This window comes from Marmota monax, unplaced genomic scaffold (assembly GCF_021218885.2).
Source record: "Marmota monax isolate L192 unplaced genomic scaffold, Marmota_monax_Labrador192_F-V1.1 WCK01_AAM20220418_F8-fsc00106, whole genome shotgun sequence".
Lineage (NCBI taxonomy): Eukaryota > Metazoa > Chordata > Mammalia > Rodentia > Sciuridae > Marmota > Marmota monax.
In genome coordinates, this window is record NW_026695218.1 from 5,339,107 (window position 1) to 5,356,746 (window position 17,640).

At 43.9% G+C, this 17,640-nt stretch overlaps 1 protein-coding gene across 1 annotated transcript in view; it reads left to right on the forward strand.

The window, feature by feature from the left end:
• Positions 1-17,024, forward strand: part of Tacr1 (tachykinin receptor 1) — a 155,063-nt gene extending 138,039 nt beyond the window's left edge. Inside the window, exons 3-5 of the mRNA XM_046432361.2 lie at positions 10,752-10,902; positions 12,452-12,648; positions 13,983-17,024. Of these exons, the coding sequence (XP_046288317.1) occupies positions 10,752-10,902; positions 12,452-12,648; positions 13,983-14,274 (640 nt within the window). The 3' untranslated portion in view covers positions 14,275-17,024. The remainder of the gene's footprint in view (positions 1-10,751; positions 10,903-12,451; positions 12,649-13,982) is intronic.
• The last annotated feature ends 616 nt before the right edge of the window (positions 17,025-17,640 follow it).

Here is a 17,640-nt window from a genome sequence, read left to right on the forward strand (position 1 = left end):
AATTGTGTGCTTGACATATTTACTCATTCTTGAAAAACTGTGGTTTCTCTGATCTGAGTGGCATTTATCCATTCTTCTTAGTGCATCTGAGCAGAAAGAGAAAACAGTGCAAAGGGTTGGGATGAGAAAAGGACATATCTTTTTTCCATTTCCATTTCAACCCTGAGTGACTTGAACAAGGCAATTACCTTCCCTGTACCTTAATTTTTCAATTTGAAACAGGGTTAGCAATATCTGTCTCTTACCTGAAGTCCCAAAGGTAATGACATGAAATCAAATCCACTTTGCAGAAATATCTTTATGCTGAAACTACTGCACATGGAAAATGTGAAATTTCTATGTTGTCCACAAGCCCATGGCTATTTACATTGGATCACACTTGTACTAAATCTCTTCAGAAGAAAAGTTTCTCTGCCTATTTGTTGGTGGTGGTTGTGTTAAGATTTGTCCTGTGGAGACAAAACATTTTCCAGTCACAACAAGAAGGGTGGGCACTTGACACATGGGCCATGAGACTGGGCACTTAGTCCAGACTTGGAGACATGGCCAGTGATTAGTCACAAACTATTGTGACTAGGATTGTTTTCAATTGTTTTAAGTGTCTTTCCAACCCAGAAACTGGAGGAAATGTAAAATACCAACCAATACCCATATTTGTGGTGTAGCTTACCCATATGAGAAATGTTTAGTCTTATCAGTTGCCGTTGTTTGAAGCAATTTTAGACAAAGCTCCACCAAAATAATGTGTTTAGCAGAATGAAGAAGTATAAGCTTCGGTTCTTCTGCACACATCCCAGCCCTCCCCAGCTCAGCATTCATCACAGGCTGCAGCAGCCAAGGCAGAAGCCCACCCCAGATCTGTCACTGGTTACTCACCCAGCATGGACACACTGCAGTGATAGACTAGCCGAAAGCAGGGCATCGCACAATACAGTTCAGACCCACCCATAGGGGTTAGAGTAGATGAGTTATAGGGGCTGGGGATATAGCTCAGATGGTAGAGTGCTTGCCTCACATGCACAAGGCCCTGGGTTTAATCCCCAGCACCACCTAAAAAAAAGTAAAAAGGGCTAGAGTACCCTGGGGTTCAATCTCCAGCACCACAAATAGAAAGAAGAGAGAGAAAAAGAGAGTAGATGAGTTATATCAGCAAAACCCTGAGCAGTGCTCACTGGTACTCAGTGCAGTCTTGTTTTCAGTGGGGTTAGAATATTCCAAGAAGGTTTGTATAACCCTTGCTATGCAAGTCCCAAATTGAAAAACTGAATGATGATCTAGTCAGGGACATGGGAAATGAGGGTGGGTAGTGGGTAGCATACAATGAGTTCAAGCACATAAAGTGTGTGTATTGCTTTATTGTTTAATTACTGGAAGTGAGTTAGCTAAACAAGTATTCAGTGATCCAGGTGCCGGTTGCAGTTTGGCGCCACCTAGTGGCAATTATCTACCTCAGCTTTCTGAGGCTCTGGCTGGTTGGGATTTGTGGAACATCCCTCAAGGATTTCAGGAATCCTCAAAGGATTGGGCATCATTTGGCAGATTGGAAAGAGGGACCAAGGAACATAATACATATTCTGTGGGTCTCTCTCTGTCTTCCTCTTTCTGAGGCAGGTTCCCCCCTACATCAGATCTCCTCCCCGACCCAATATGAGAAACAACTTACCCCTGGGAACTCTGCTCTCCCCATCATCTATCACTAGCCCACTTAGCTCCACTCTGTAAATAATTCTTCCTCCTTCATTTTCTCAAAGCCCCATTAACCTAGAGTTCTTGGATAAGGCCTAGTTTAACAAAGACTTGGGAAGTAAAATCAGGGAATCACAGCATTGGACAGGATTATACTTTCTTGATATTTACTCTCAGATACCACTGTTGCTTGCAGTGCCTTGAGCAGCCATCACTACAGGAAAGTTTCTTGCTAGCTGTACCCTTTTGCAAGTTCTTCTTCCAACCACAGGGTTCAAGCTCTTTCCCTGCCACCACCACAGCTGCTTCCATTGCTTTTACTTTTCCCCACAAAGACCAATTCTATATTTTTTGCCTGATCCTGAATTAGGCGACCTTTTTTTCCTGTCCCAAATCTCCATAAGGTCTTCAGCCAAACCAAGGGCCATCTGATTTCCTCTCTTTCTGCAACATGATCTGCAGAAGCTTTTAATGGAGGGTTTGTTATATCTTTACATATCAACCCAATCAAGATTTCAGGCAGAACTATTAGCCATCTGCCTCCACAGGTAGACATTACCAGCTTCTCCACTCTGCACCCCCCCACACCCTACCCTACTCCTAAGCAGATAGGAGGGAGAAGGAATGGGGGGCAGGGAGCTGAGCGGGGAGCTGGGCTTCTTTCTGCTGGAGCCTAGTATTTGAATATCATTTGTGAGAGCATTTCTAAACTCTGAAGGCAGACTGGGTGGTTTGTCAGAGAGGTACAGAGGTCTGCATATCCCCTGCCTTTTCAACCAAACACAAAGATGTCTTCCTTCATCTCTTGCCCTTCATTTAGCTATGGTCCTCAACCCTCCCTTCCATGGTCATGCCTGTTAAGAATGGAGTCACCACCAACTGCCTCCACTTCCTCACTTCCCTTGACTCAGCCCACCTATTCTAGCCATCACTGACCAGCCTGGTCCAGCTTGACGAAACCAGACAGCAAGTTCACAGCCTCGTTGTCCTTCCCCTCAGACAGGTTCCATCTGCCCCTGGAGCCTTCCTCCTGTCTGTCTTTAGACTCTCACCCTGGGCTTTTCTCCCCACATATGGCCTCCTCTCTCTTCATTTCATGGCCATCTGCATCCTGTCACCTTCTCATGGTTTTGGACATGAGAGTTTCCAAGGCTAATGCCAGCCCAGACTTTTATCCCAGCTCCAGATCCAGAAATATACCCACCTGCCCTCAAGGACAGTATGTCCAAAAGATAACTCCCCTACAGCTCTGCTCCTCCTCCCTGGGGCCCCAGAACTGGTTGGCCTCACTCTTCTCCACAAGTCTAACCCAGAAAGCCAGGATAATTATGCCTCCAGCAGCCGAGTCCACTAGCTCTTTCTCCCAGCTATAGTGCCTCCCAAGTCCCTTCCTTCACACCCACCCATCATGACCCTAACATGGATCATCCTCACTTCCTCCAGGTCAAGACTCAGCATCCTAAGGATGCCACCTGTAGCCTTGCCCACCTCCATCCACCACCAGAGCACAAGTATCTGACCACGTTAATCTCGTTTAAAACCATTTTATGGTTTCACATCAACTTCAAAATAAATCAGGATCTCTCCAGCCTATCATAAAACGCCTTTCGTGATTTGGCCTTTGTCTTCCTTTCCAGCCATGTCTCCTGACACTGCTGTACACAGCCAGCTTCCATTCAGTTCCACTCATATCCTAGGACCCACATCATGTCATGATTGCCCCACCCTCATGCCTTAGTACTTGCGGTTTTTCCCCACCTATAACCACCTCACCATTCTTGGCCTGCCTACCTACTGCTTCTATTTCAGGGCCTAGCCAAATAGCTCCTCCTCTGGGAAGCTTCCCTGATCAACTGGAGAGACTGTTCTGCATTCCCATCACTCTCCATGCACTTAGAAGCATTACTGTAACTAGCTAATAACTTAGCTATATCTTGCAATTAAGGTTATTATTAAATTTTGAATATTAACGTATTTTATATCATATCTCTATTTACAAAGAGTTACTTACATCCCTCCAATGTCTTCACTCTCCTTGAAAAGGTAACCACTCTCCACTTGCCACGCTACCCTCTCTGGTGGTTGTCTGTGAGATCTTGGAGAAAGTACCAAAGAATGGGAGGACTCTTTTCAATGTCCCCAACCCAGAACCAGCTCAGAACCAGATATGTAATAAGGACTGAATAAATATTTGATGAATTTATCAACTGATAGGTTGCAATTTTTGCCAGCCTCCAAGAGAGCTTCAAAGTACATGGGATTTGGCTGTGACCGTTGAATAAAAAATTGAGCTACAAAAATGCTTGGGTGCTGCTTGCTTCCTTTCTCTACAAAGAAACCACACTGATTCGCAGATCTTTTTTCTAGGAAGTACAAAGGTGAGGCAAGTAAACAGTCAAGCATCTAGTGTCATCCTCTAATAAGGAGAGAGAGCCTGAGGGTCATTTGAGGAATTGCAGGCAGATGAGGCTGCTCAGCACATATAAAAGGAGAGATGATCCCTAAAAGCTCTCTATGCAAAAAGAGCTCTGGGGAAAGGCAAGTTCATGGTCATCTCATGTTTGCAGGGCCATCCCATGAGATGGGTTCAACTTGTTGCTTGTGACATAGAATGGATAGTCAGAGATACAGGGCCATAGGCTTTCACTCAATTTGAGAAGTAACAGCATCAGTCCCAGCCGTCAGCAGCAGGGGTCTGGAAGTTATGCTCAGCCCTGGTTGCACAAGAGATTTGCCTGAAGAGCTTCTAAAACTCTGCTGCACCCAGGACACACTGTAGACCAACTAAATCAGAAGAATTAGCATGCAATCCATGCACTGGAATTTCTGAATGCTCCTCAGGTGATTCCCCCCATGAAAACAAGAGAAAAAAAAATGCTGTGTGCTACAAACTTGAACTTGCACATAAATCACCTGGAAGCCTTTAAAATGCACATTCTGATTTGGCCCATCTGTGGTGGGGCCTGAGAGTTTATACCTCTAACAAGCTCTCCTGCAGTCACTGATGCAGACCCATCCAAGGTGGGGCCTAAGAATCTGCAACTCTAACAAAATCCCTAGTTACTGATGTAGCTCAGCTTTAGAGGTAGTGAGCAGCATGTCACAGAGAATATTCTAGAAGATGTTTAATGCTTATGTGGTATGTATATTGCAAAGGGTTGATGCCTTGGATGGGAGCTGGGATTATACCAGGGCTCTTCAACTTTTCTGAAACTATTGAAATCTTCTACCCACCACCTTTCAAACAAAATCATCTGCCTAAAGTCAATGCAAAAACAAAAGGCAGAGCCACCTTGTTAGAGTGAAGATGGGGAATTCAGGGCCATGCTCTCTTGGCCTCCTTCTTCCCCAACTCCAAGACACCTACTGTCTCCCTCAAGCACGTTATAAAGATCTCTAGATACTATTTAATAAGGCTATCCAGCTCGATTTCAAGTGTAGAGGATTGTTTCAGAAATCAAAATTGTTAATACTTTGAACAATGAGGTAACTCCTGTTTTAGTGAGACCAATAAGCCCAGCGGTGAGCAGTAAGGTGTCAGGGCAGTAAGGACAAGGGAATCTGTGGGATTGGGGATACATGGTTTATATTCGACAAGCTTATCCCGTAAAAGATGTCAAGCCCCACTTGCTGCTTAAAGAAGTGAACTCGATGGAGCCACAGCATGAAGTTGTTGCAGGCACCTTTCTTCTGAAAGTTCTGATGAGCACATCAGCAAGACTTAATGATCAAAATCAATGTGCTAGGTCCCCAGCACACATCTCATTTAGCACACAAAGAACTCCCTTCTGTCACTGCCTCTTGCTTTCATGCCTGGTTCTTTCTTTCTCTGGCTTACTTCTAGTGCATTGCTGACCCCAGATCCCTTCTCCCAAGGCAGATATTAATTCTAAGAGCTCATAAAATCCTGCCTGGCAGGAACCTAGGAAAAATCAGACTCAAAACCCAAGTGGAGCGGCACAAAATAGGATTACATTGTTTCACTCACCTGCTCTCTAAAATGATTTTAGAAAGAGAGAGAGAGAGAGAGAGAGAGAGAGAGAGAGAAAGGTATTTAGTTGACTCCAATTAAATACAGAATATGGTAAAATTCTTCCAGAAGGGTATGAAGGTAAAAGAAATATATTTATTTCCTTTTTTCTAATGACAGAACTTCATGCATTTGACTTACATTCATTTAGAATTTTTGATCATTTGAACACTGGATTGAGTGTTTGTAATTTCTAAGTAATAGGGGTTTTTCTGAGCAAGATTTAGGAGGATGTACCTGCACAAATATATGTAACAAATCCTGCTATTATGTATGATTATAATGCACCAATAAACTTTTTTTTAATTTTAAAGTTAAAAAATAAAAACTAATGTGTTTTTTTTAAAGATTTAGAAGCATGTGTTCAAATTTTAATCTCATCCAAGAATTAGGTCTGCCTTTTCAGAGTGAGGGGCTGTGTTGAGGAGTAGCCAAGGGTAGAAAAGCCTGCAAATTTGGAGACCTGGGATCCTGGGTAGGCTGAAATATTTTTATGATATTTTTTAATTGTGATAAAAATACAGAATATAAACTCTACCCCTTTAACCACGTTAAAACATACAATTCAGAAGCATAAGGACTCTCACAATGTTGTACAATGATCGCCACTAACCATTTCCGGAACTTTTTCATCATCCCAAACAGAAAATCTATACCCATTACATAGTATCGCCTATCTACTCTCCCCAGCCCCTGGTAGCTTCTAATCTACTTTCTATCTCCATGACATATTTCATATAAGTGGACTCCCACAGTATTTGTCGGATTGTGTCTGGCCTACTCACTTAGCATGATGTTTGCAAGATTTATCTATATGTCAGAATTCTATTCTTTTATGTATTGGCCGGGGCCAGGGGCAAGGGGGAGCATTGTACAGAGATTGAACCCAGGGGTGCTTAGCTACTGAGCCACATCCCCAACCCTTTTTAGATTTTATTTAGAGACAGAATCTCCCTAAATTGCTTAGAGCCTTCCTAAGTTGCTGAGACTGGCTTTGAACTTGCAATCTTCCTACCTCAGCCTCCCAAGTTGCTGGGATTACAGACAATAATTCCATTCTTTTATAAAGCTGAATAGTAGTCTATTGTATGGATATACCACATTTAGCTTATTATTCATCTACTGGTGGACATTTGGACTGTTTCCACCTTTTACCTATTGTAAGTAATGGTTTGCATGCATTTGTTGGAGTCAAGACTTTCTTTTCTTTTGTGTCTATACCTAGAACTAGAATTGCTGTATACTATTCTTATGCTCTTCTGAATTATCTCTACTAGAGATGGGAAAGCCTTGCTCTACCTGAATAGAACACTTTTTAGCTGAAATTAAATCCATATATTTTGTTGATTCCAAATAACAAAATGACTTTTCTTTCTTTGAAAAAGGAAGATAAGTTATATTTAAAAGGTTGATAAGCTATATTTACTGATTCATCTTAGCATTTTCCTATGGTCTGATTTATGAGTTCTCACAGTGTTCATAGTTTTAAAATGCAGAATTTATTTTGTATTTAAGTATGGTGAGGTCAACATATCAGGATGCAATTGCCATTAAGAAGATACTCTATGGGGCTGTAGTTGCAGCTCAGTGGTAGTGCACTTACCTGGCATGCGTGAGGCACTGGGTTCGATTCTCAGCACCATATATAAATAAATAAAATAAAAGTCCATTGACAACTAAAAAAAAAAATCTTTAAGAAAAAAAAAAGAAGATACCTTATGGGCTGGAGATATAGTTCAGTTGGTAGAGTGCTTGCCTTGCATGCATAAGGCCCTGGGTTCAATCCCCAGGACCACACACACACAAAAAAAGAAGATACTTTATAACTCACAGTACCCAAGATGAAGGTGCACAGTCCCATGCCAAAAAGAAAGACTTCATGGACCTTCTCAGGAAAGAACTAGTGAGGCAGAGTGAGCAGGTTTAAGACTGACCAGCTTGAATAATTTTAGCAGCTCTGGGATGGAGGAGCTACCCTACTTGTCTGATATCTGGCTTCAGGATGATCAGGGCAGGCAAATAGTTTTCTGCAAGGTAAGAGCCCAATAAAGCTTAAGGTTTAGATTGTTATTTTGCATATGGAATGCACACTCCCAAGAGAGTCATTTGTTATCTCTAGGAATTAGCTAGACCTGGGAGCGGGCAGTCCCTGCCTGATCAGCAAGGCCCCCAGTGCAAAGCATCAGATACATCACAAAATGAATGTTTCTAATGAACACTTTAATGAACTCATTCAATCACAAACAACAAGGAGGCTCCCAAAAAGACTCATTGGTATTGCAGATCCAGGGTCTGAAACAGTGGTTCTCCATGCTAACCATCTGTTAAAATAACTTAGGAATTTTTTAACCAGCACCTTTGGGCATTGATCATTTTAAAATCTCCTCTGGTGGTTTTCATGTGCATTTTTGGTTGAGAAACACTGGTCCAGGACAATCTTTTTCGGAGTCTGAACCAGAAACAGCAGCAGCATTGTGTCCTGGGAACGTATTATAAATGAAGATTCTCAGTCCCACCCCACGGTAGCTGAGTCACCCCACAGTAACTTCCAGGAGGTTCTGGGACCTGCCTGATTGTAAGGACATGTGGTGTAGGGAGAGGAGCACCAACTTGACTACAATGTCCTCCCTTCACACTCCTGAGCTGACAATTGCTCATCACACTCAAACCTTAAAGGCAGTGGCCTGGTGAAGCTCAGGTAGCGTGTTTTGCCACAGACCAAGTATCAAGTCTGCATGACATGGGGCCATTCTTATAGGGAGGTATCTTGAGGACATCTAGGAGGTTCTCAGATTCTCCCTGACCCTACAGTCTCTCTCAAGGCTGTGCTCACAAGCACAGTCAGCACTGTATCCTGAAGGAGTGACTGAGATCAGGTGGGAAATACCATATGCAATCACTGAAGTGGTAACTGGAGAACCCAGTGGTTCTGGTGGAGGTAAAAACCCAGGGGACCTCAAGAGCCTGCTGGGGTGGAAGCAGGTGTCTGCACAGAGCAGATGAGCTCACACTCTGCTTTTCTGAATCAATGACTTATTACTTAAGAACTCCTCAAGTATCTTCAAACTGCAGATTTTAATATTCACAGGGGACTAAATAAGTGAGCCTTACAAAGAACCGATGAAAGCAAATGTAGTATGGAAGAGGGAGAAATTGAGTGAATAAGTGGATTTTTCCCTATGGAAGAAAATCATTGCAGAGAATTAACATAGACTGTAACTAGAATGGAAGAAAAGAATTTGCGGATAACTTTTCCTCAGTGACAAGAAACTGGTTCTTGGGTCTTAGACCTGCATCCTGATCCCAGCCAATCCCATTACCAGTAGTGAATTTGGACAAACTAATTAAATTCTAAATGTTGTTCTTCATCTAAAAAATGGAATTATGATAGTACCTACCCAATTGTTTGCTTTAAGGATTAAATAATAGAATGAAAATAAAATGCTTAGCATTGTGCCATTTATGAACATTCAAACTCTAGCGACCACTTCTGCTACTAATGCTGTCATTAAGTTTATTATTAGCACAGTGACAGTATTAGTCTGTTTTATGTTGCTATAACAAAATGCCAGCGCTGCATACATTATAGAAAAAGAGCACTATTTAGCTCATATCTCTGGAAGATCAAGGGCACAGCACCAGCATCTGGTCAACTTTGGCAAGGCCCTCATGGCAGATGCCATCACAATGACAGAGGTGCATGTGAGAGTGGCAAGCAACATGCATAGAAGAGAGACTAGGGACAGGTACTGGGCTGACCTCTATCAACCCTTCTCAAGGGAACTAATCCAGTCCCAGGAGACCTGCCCTAGTCTCAGATAGCATCAATTAATTTTTTAAGGTAGAGCACTCATGGCCAAAGAATCTCTAAGCTCCGCTGCCTAAAGTTTCTAGCATCTCAATATAAAACCACCACACCAAGGGCCAAGCTCGAAGAATGACAAGTTTTGAAGAACAAACCACATCCAAACCAAAGCAGAGACCTAGAGTGAGTCTCCCAAGACATTAGCTGTTTTCATTAGTAATACCACTACTACTGCCTCACGATTACACTCACGTCTGGGAACAGGCTGTAGCCAGATACACAAGCCAATGAACCCCCTCAGAAAAATGTTCTTCCTCAACATTCAGAAAACTTGTCTGAGTTTCCTACTTAGAAGAAATCTTGCCTTAAACAAAATAGGCTAAGTTATGCTGCCATAACAAACCTCACAACCTCAGCAATTTAACATTGGAAAGGTTTGGGGGCTTTTTTTTACTTGTTTGGAGTTTTTGTTGTTGTTGTTGTTGTTTTTCTTGCTTGGGTCCCAATCAAATGTGAGTCAGTTGATATTTGCCATCCAAGTGGTGACTCAAAGACCCAGCCAGCTTCCCTGTGCACATATATTCATGAAGGCCAGGCTTAGAAATGGCTTACACTTTGTGGCTTTCCCTCCTGGATCCAAGTTCTAGAACTAGAACTAGTCTTATCCTCTCCCCCAAGCTAATTAATTATACTGATATTTGTGAATCCATATATCTCATAGAATAAATTGAAGCTCATGAACCATTATGGTAGATCTCATTTAAATATAATAGTTGGTCTAAATCCCAAGTAAAATTGAGCATAAGTGTAGTCTAACAGATATGAATTGAGTGGTACGATTACCTCCTTTATTCTAGATAATAAACTTCTATTCATGAAGCATAAATTTGCATTCTTATATTTCTTGGAAGGTGGGGTGGGGCAAGTAATATTGAACTTAGCATGGACCAAAACTGTCCTAAGTATATATGAATTCAGTTCCTTCTTATCAACATTTTTCCCCTTTTGAATCTGAACAAGAATATCCATTATAGAAAAAGTTCACAAGAAAAGCATAAATCAAAGAGATTTGCTTTCTCTGGTTTATACCCTTTCACTCTGAGGTGCCTGCCTCTCCACAGTGTGCCTGGTAGCTCAGCCATACTGATAGCAAAGGTTAGAAAAGGTGGCTGCAGAGCCTTAACCACCAATTATTTCTCCGGCTGACCTCTGTCCTCCATCTTACTGCAGGTACCACATCTGCGTGACTGTGCTCATCTACTTCCTCCCCCTGCTGGTAATTGGTTATGCATACACCGTAGTGGGGATCACACTGTGGGCCAGTGAGATCCCTGGGGACTCCTCTGACCGGTACCATGAGCAAGTCTCTGCCAAGCGCAAGGTGAGTGAGGAGCAGACAGCTCCTAACCGATCCTGGCACAGGCTACAGGCTGGTGAGCAGAGCCACCCAGAGGCAGCAGGCATAAGATAGCCATGGGTCTGGGTAACAGACCAGGGGAGGAAGAGAGCCACCTTTCTTCATATGTACATATACACTCATACACACTCAAACACACACTCATACACACTCACACACTCATAGACTCATACTCACCCTCATACACACACATACATACTCATAGACTCATACACACACTCATCCATACACTCACATGTACTCATACACACTCATACACATACACACACATATACCCATTCATATACATATAAACATACATACACACAATAGTAACCACTATTGTTTGTTTCTTGTTAACCCTCCTAGATATTGGCATTTATAAATAAAATTAAGATATACTATTTTCTCTTTTTTATGACAATAGTAAATACATACTGTGGTCACATTTTTCACTTAAAATTCACAAGAATCTGAAAATCAGTATATGAATAGCTTCCTCTTTCTGTTCTCTCCCTTCATTTCTTCTTTGCATGGTATTTCATTATGGATGCTGTAGTGTTCTTCACTGAAGATTTCTTGGGAATAAAAAGAAGTTTATATCATCCAGATTCTTAGTGCATTTGAGACACTATAACAAAATACTTTTGACTGCAAACTTACAAACAACAGAAATGGATTGTCACAGCTCTACAGGCTGTGAAGTCCACTAGCAAAGCACTGGGGTGTCTGATGAGGGCAGCTCCTGGTTGGTGGAAGGTGCCTCACCTGGTGTCCTCACATGGCGGAGGGGTGGGGGTTTCTCAGGATTCTCATTCATAAGGCTCTGTCCTTCAGGTCTGATCACCTTCCAAAGGCCCTCCTACTACTACATCACCTAGAGGCTTAGGATTTCAACACATGAATTTGGGGGTGACACAAACATTTACACCACAGCACACAAAATTCAGAAGACCTTCTTTTAAACCCCTTTAAACGTCTGATGCACCCTGGCTGCCCTTCCCCTCCCTCTCCTGCAGTCTCCAGACCCAGCAGCTGCCCAAGCCCATGGCTCCTCTCTTTGCCCACCTTTTGCTACTCCCTCCCTAGCCCTCTCTGCAGCACACCCCTTCACCTTTGCTTGTTAAATGACCTCCCCTGGCTTCAGCCTTTTCCCAGAAGAGTCACATAACACAGCTGTCCCCAAATGCAAGAGTACATCAGGATCATTTGAAGGATTTATCAAGCATGGAATTCCAGGTCCCAGCCTTGGAGTTTCCAGTTCACTAAGTCTGAAGTGGGACCAGGAATTTGTATGTTTAACAAGTTCCCAGTCAAGGTGATAATGACAGTCCTGGGGCCATACTCTGAGAACTGCCCATATAACCAACGTCCCTTAGTGCTGGACATTAAAGATCCTTTCTCCTCCTTGTAAAGCAATGTTCTAAATACCCCCCCACCCCATATCACGCCATGTGTGGTGAGGAGAGAGAGGAGAGGGAAAGCAGCCATGAGAGAAGGAGGATGTCATCTCACCTGCTGGTCCTCTTACCAGGTGGTCAAAATGATGATCGTGGTGGTGTGTACCTTCGCCATCTGCTGGCTGCCCTTCCACATCTTCTTCCTGCTGCCCTACATCAACCCAGATCTCTACCTGAAGAAGTTCATCCAGCAGGTCTACCTGGCCATCATGTGGCTGGCCATGAGCTCCACCATGTACAACCCCATTATCTACTGCTGCCTCAATGACAGGTGAGTACCCCATTCCCCACACTCTCCAGGGGCCACCAGCCACCAAGCAGCTACATGAGCACAGAGGGAGAGACAAGAGGGAGAGGTATGGACTGCAGCAAACTAACCACCACACTGTACAGCCCCTGCTCACAGGCCGTGCAGAGGACTGTGAGCTCAGCATAGCCTGGTTGTCTTTTCTTTTTCAAGAGAAACCAGAAATCTATATTTGTGTGTGAGATCTTCTGATTTTTAAATACTGGTAACTGAGCTGGGGAAGAGGGGCAACATAGGATTAGAAACCTTTGTGACTGGTGTAAGTGAACAAAGCCTGTAAGCTGGATCCTCTCCCGGTTTACAGCCCGGGCAGCTTTCCCAGGTTTCATCCAGCATTTCCAGCAGGTAGGGTAAGCAAAAAGAAGCCAGGGCCTCAGAGACCTGATTCCTGCCCTCACTTGATCAGACAAGGCCTGGGGGAGCCATCCTCACAGCATAAACCAACCTCAGACAAGCAAGAGAAGGGAGAGCCCATCAGGAATGGCACTCAGCAATAAGAAATGCACTGTGGCCTGTAGAGGGCTTCCCAGAGGGGTCAGGATGCTAGACATCATCCAGGGCACCACCCCAGCCTCTGTGTAGGGAAGGGAGCAGACAGGAAGAGAAGGAACAAAATGCCTTCTACCCATCAGTCACCAGCCTGGGAAAAGCCTTCTCTGAGTGAGACACTCAGGTCACAGAGAGCAGGAAAGACATTCTCTTAAACTTGCCCAAATGGTTCTCTGTTAGTCTAACTCACAGAAACATCCTTCCTCTAAGAGCTTGATGACCTGCCTAAATTTTTTAGAGTAAATCTCCCTGCATATTATTAAATAAAGGTGGATTCTCTCTGTTTAGCAAACAGAGGAACTGAGGCATACCGAAGGGACATGACCAAGGATCATGACTCTGGCAGTCAGTGGCCTACTAGAGGGAAAGGACTGAGTCTTGCATTGTGCTTTGATGTAAGCTTACTATGGTGCACACCGTAAATACCTGGTGAGTTTTAGGTTGATGTTGGATTGGCCCAAAGTCTTCTGACCCCACACCAGAAGAGGGAGCATACATAGCTCAAGGACCACCCTGGATAAAGACGTACATTGCACATGAACATGGGTGCTGGTCCTAGATTTAACATTATTAGCTGACCCTGAAATCTTTTTGGCCTCAGCCTCTCCAGATGTTCATTAACTTGCAAAATAATCAGATACAGTCACACTTGGGAGTGTCCTGTGTTGAGAAGCTGATGAAATGGTGGGAAGCCCCTTGAAAAGCAGTCTGTCCCCATGGGGTCACCTCCTTATGTGCTATCCTTCCAGGTTCCGTCTGGGCTTCAAGCACGCCTTCCGGTGCTGCCCCTTCATCAGGGCTGGCGACTATGAGGGGCTGGAAATGAAATCTACCCGGTACCTCCAGACCCAGGGCAGCGTGTATAAGGTCAGCCGCTTGGAGACCACTGTCTCCACAGTGGTAGGAGTCCATGAGGAGGAGCCAGAGGAAGGCCCCAAGGCCACACCTTCATCCCTGGATCTGAACTCCAATGGCTCCTCTCGCAGCAACTCCAAGACCATGACAGAGAGCTTCAGCTTCTACTCCAATATGCTGTCCTAGAGGGCAGGCCCTTAGCAAGGCAGCCACCACCATCCTTGTTCTGCCTCTCTCATGCATGGGTATTTCCTTGATCTGGAAACCATCAGAAACACCTGAACATCAGAGCTTTGGGGGAAGAATCAGATGGTTTAGGGAAGACATTTCATCCTAAAGTCAATCTGGATTCTTCCATCTTTGCCATCCCCCATCTGTGTGACCCAAAGCAAATCTGAATTTCTCTGAGCCTGTAAAATGAAAATATTGCACTAGATTTTACCTTCCAGTTTATTCCATGATTCTAGAGATAACTTCAACTGCATGTGGGTGCTCATTTCAGGATGAATTCTGCAGTGCAATAACAGATCCAACAGGACTGTTTGCCTGGCGCCTCTGTCTTGCTCCAGCAAAGTTGTCCTCAGCCAAGCTCTGATTAGCCTCCCTCAGCTCATGGCTCACATCACTCTAGCCTTCACTTCACAGCATGAGCAAAAGAAGGCGCCACATAATGAAAGATCTAACCTCATCTTCTCAGCACCCATGAAAAGAAGACCTATGCCTGCCCCTATTGGCATCTCAATGTTTAAGTTCATTTGAACGTCACAGGATTGAAAGCCTCAGTTTCTTCTGCACTGTGTCCCCGGTGACCATCCTGAGCTTCCATGGTGGGCGGAATATGTCAGCTGATGCCATCTAAGGTCTATATCAACCAAGGGTCAAGAGACCCCAGCCAGACTTAATCTATCTGAGCCTCTTTCTTTACTGGCAAAGCAATGGGGCTGAACTAAATAATCTAAGTGTCACTTTGAATCTTAATGTGCCATGGTTCAATGATTGTATAAGTGTTTGGTATATTTTACCAAAAAAAAAAAATAGTAATCTCAAAAAGAGTAGAAGCACTAATACCCAGCTCCTAGAGAGGCAGCAACTGCTAAAACATGTAAATATCCATCTCAGACATTCTCCAGGTATCCTAAAACCCTGAGTACATTCATTCTGGAAGTTTTTGGCCTTTGACAGAGCAAAAGAGTCCATGCCAAAGCCGGTATCTTTCCAGCATGCTTTAGCGGGCTGAATTCCACAGCTCAGAACAACACAACAAGTGGGCTTTGTGTCTAGCCTTTTGGTATCTGAGGCAGAGGCACAAACCCAAATTTGTGACTTTATGCTAGCATAAGGTGCAGGCTCAGATGCCTATTGAGCAGGGAGGCTGCACCTGCAACTGTGCTTCTGGAAGAGGGCACCTTGCATTCTCTTCATTGTCTGAATGTTCCTTTCTCCCCCATAGCTTTGCTAGTCTCCTCTCTATAAGAGATAGAATTACCCACCAACCCTAAAGGACAAGAGCCATGAGCTGAATGCTTCATGTTCTAATGCAGCTTTGGGGTCTCCAGCAGGTGAGCATTTCTGTATCCTGCCCAGATGTGTCTGGAAGCAGAAACTTCATGTAATATTCATGAATGCCCTTGTGGTTTGAATAATGGATGTGCATTGGCTGCATTCATGATGTGAAGAGGAGAATAATACCACCCACAGGTTTTACAGCCTCCACCACCCCTGCTGGCTCTAACTCTACAAGGGTATGGACATGCCTGGGGAGAATTAGTTGTATATCAGTAGCAGAAGCCAGAAACCTGAGAACATATTCTGCAAAGCAGCATGGGAAGATTTAAATAAACTAAGTAAAGCCAACTCAATGCAGATCCATGAACGGAAAGCAAGATTTAGGAGCAACAAAAGGCAGCTAGTCATGCTTCCAATGGAAAATCATGCCCTGTGTGGATGAAAAGGATGAACATGATTATGAGAAGTACCTAAGAAAAAAGTATCAAGGAGTTGGGGTCATCCCATCTACAGGAGAGAAGGTTGGAGTTGAATTCAACAATGATTTGTTGAGCACTTGCTCTGGATTTTGCCTTGAGCTGGGGACATGCAGCTCCTTCCACACTTAAGGGGACTTATCCCAGACTTGCCATTCCTGGCTCAGCTGTCCTAGTGAGTCCAGGCTGCTTATGGAGGTATCTGGGAAGCAGACTCTTCACAGGATTTTTAAAAACCATTCTTACCATGGGTAACTGAGCCAAAGGCTGTGGCCTTCAGAGAGCCTTTGCAATGAGAGTTCCCTGAGATCACTGCAAAGAGAACCACTAGTCCATCCAGGGGATCTAAAGGGATGTGATTGAATGGAGTTATCACTGTGCATAAAAGGAAGTGTGAGACAGACTTGGGCAGCTTTCAGTAAGGTTAAACATTCCCTCAAAGTGCCAGCAAGCCTTCCATCAACTCATTCTTCAACATCCATTTAGCTTATAAAAATGTTGTCAGTTCCCATGTGTGAGGAACATCATGATTTGCACTGTGCATGGGTCTCGTTCTTATTATAGACACATGTCACCCTGTGTTTATCTCCAAATGTTTACCTCCTAAGTATGTTTGCTTGATGTATCTGTCCAGTAGTAATAGAATAGGAGACATCACAGGTCCGTCTTTGTGACTTCCAAAATGTGGAAACCAGTTGCTGTGGATGTGTTATCTGTATTGTGCCAATCTCCTCCCTGTCATCATTCTTTCTCAGGGAGGAGCTCTGATGTATATTATATACTCACAGTAATTGGTGGTGGGGAGGGGGACCTTTTGGGGAGGAACTAGATAACAAGAATCTTTATGCTCCTGAACCCTCGCCAGAATGCTAAGAGATAGGACTGAGTGGGATCCCAGGAAAAGGGATTCAGGAGCTGACCTCATTGGCCTGATTTTAGGGAAGAAGTGTATAAATGGAGAGGGGTCATTCCTGAGGTTTCCATGTTTTCCAGCCTGGGATCCTGGAAAGAGTCTCTATAAAAAAATAAAGTATGTTTTTGATCATCTCGTGCCTTTGTCTCTTCTCTAAGCAACAGAAACACCCTACAAGAGGCTGAACAGGATGATGCTGATAATAACCTGCATAGCTACAAAGGTGGAACTAACATCCAGGAAACTCCAGATTCTGTGACGAAATGGGTTGGCAAGTTCTGGGAACTTTGCTCCAGGCTGATGTCTGGGAAGTGAAGTGGGATTATGACTTGTGATCAACAATGTCACCTGGGAACAGAGCTGAGTCAGTTCAGGTAATCCAAGAAGCAGACACAAAGGCAGAAGTGGAAGAGCAAGAGATTAGCTGGGGTGGGGTGGGCTCAGGGGAGATCACCTGGGAAGATAAGGGATAAAAACAAAAAGAAGCAGGAGCAGGCAAGGGAAATACTTTCAGATCGCTACACAGATCTAACTCCTATGAAAAAGCAGCAGGAGGAGCCTCCAGATTGTGGGGCAGCTCCTCAGCTGGGAAACAGTGTGCAGAGACTACCCAGAGAGAACTCCCACATTGGCAGAAATAACCAGGCCTAGCACCCT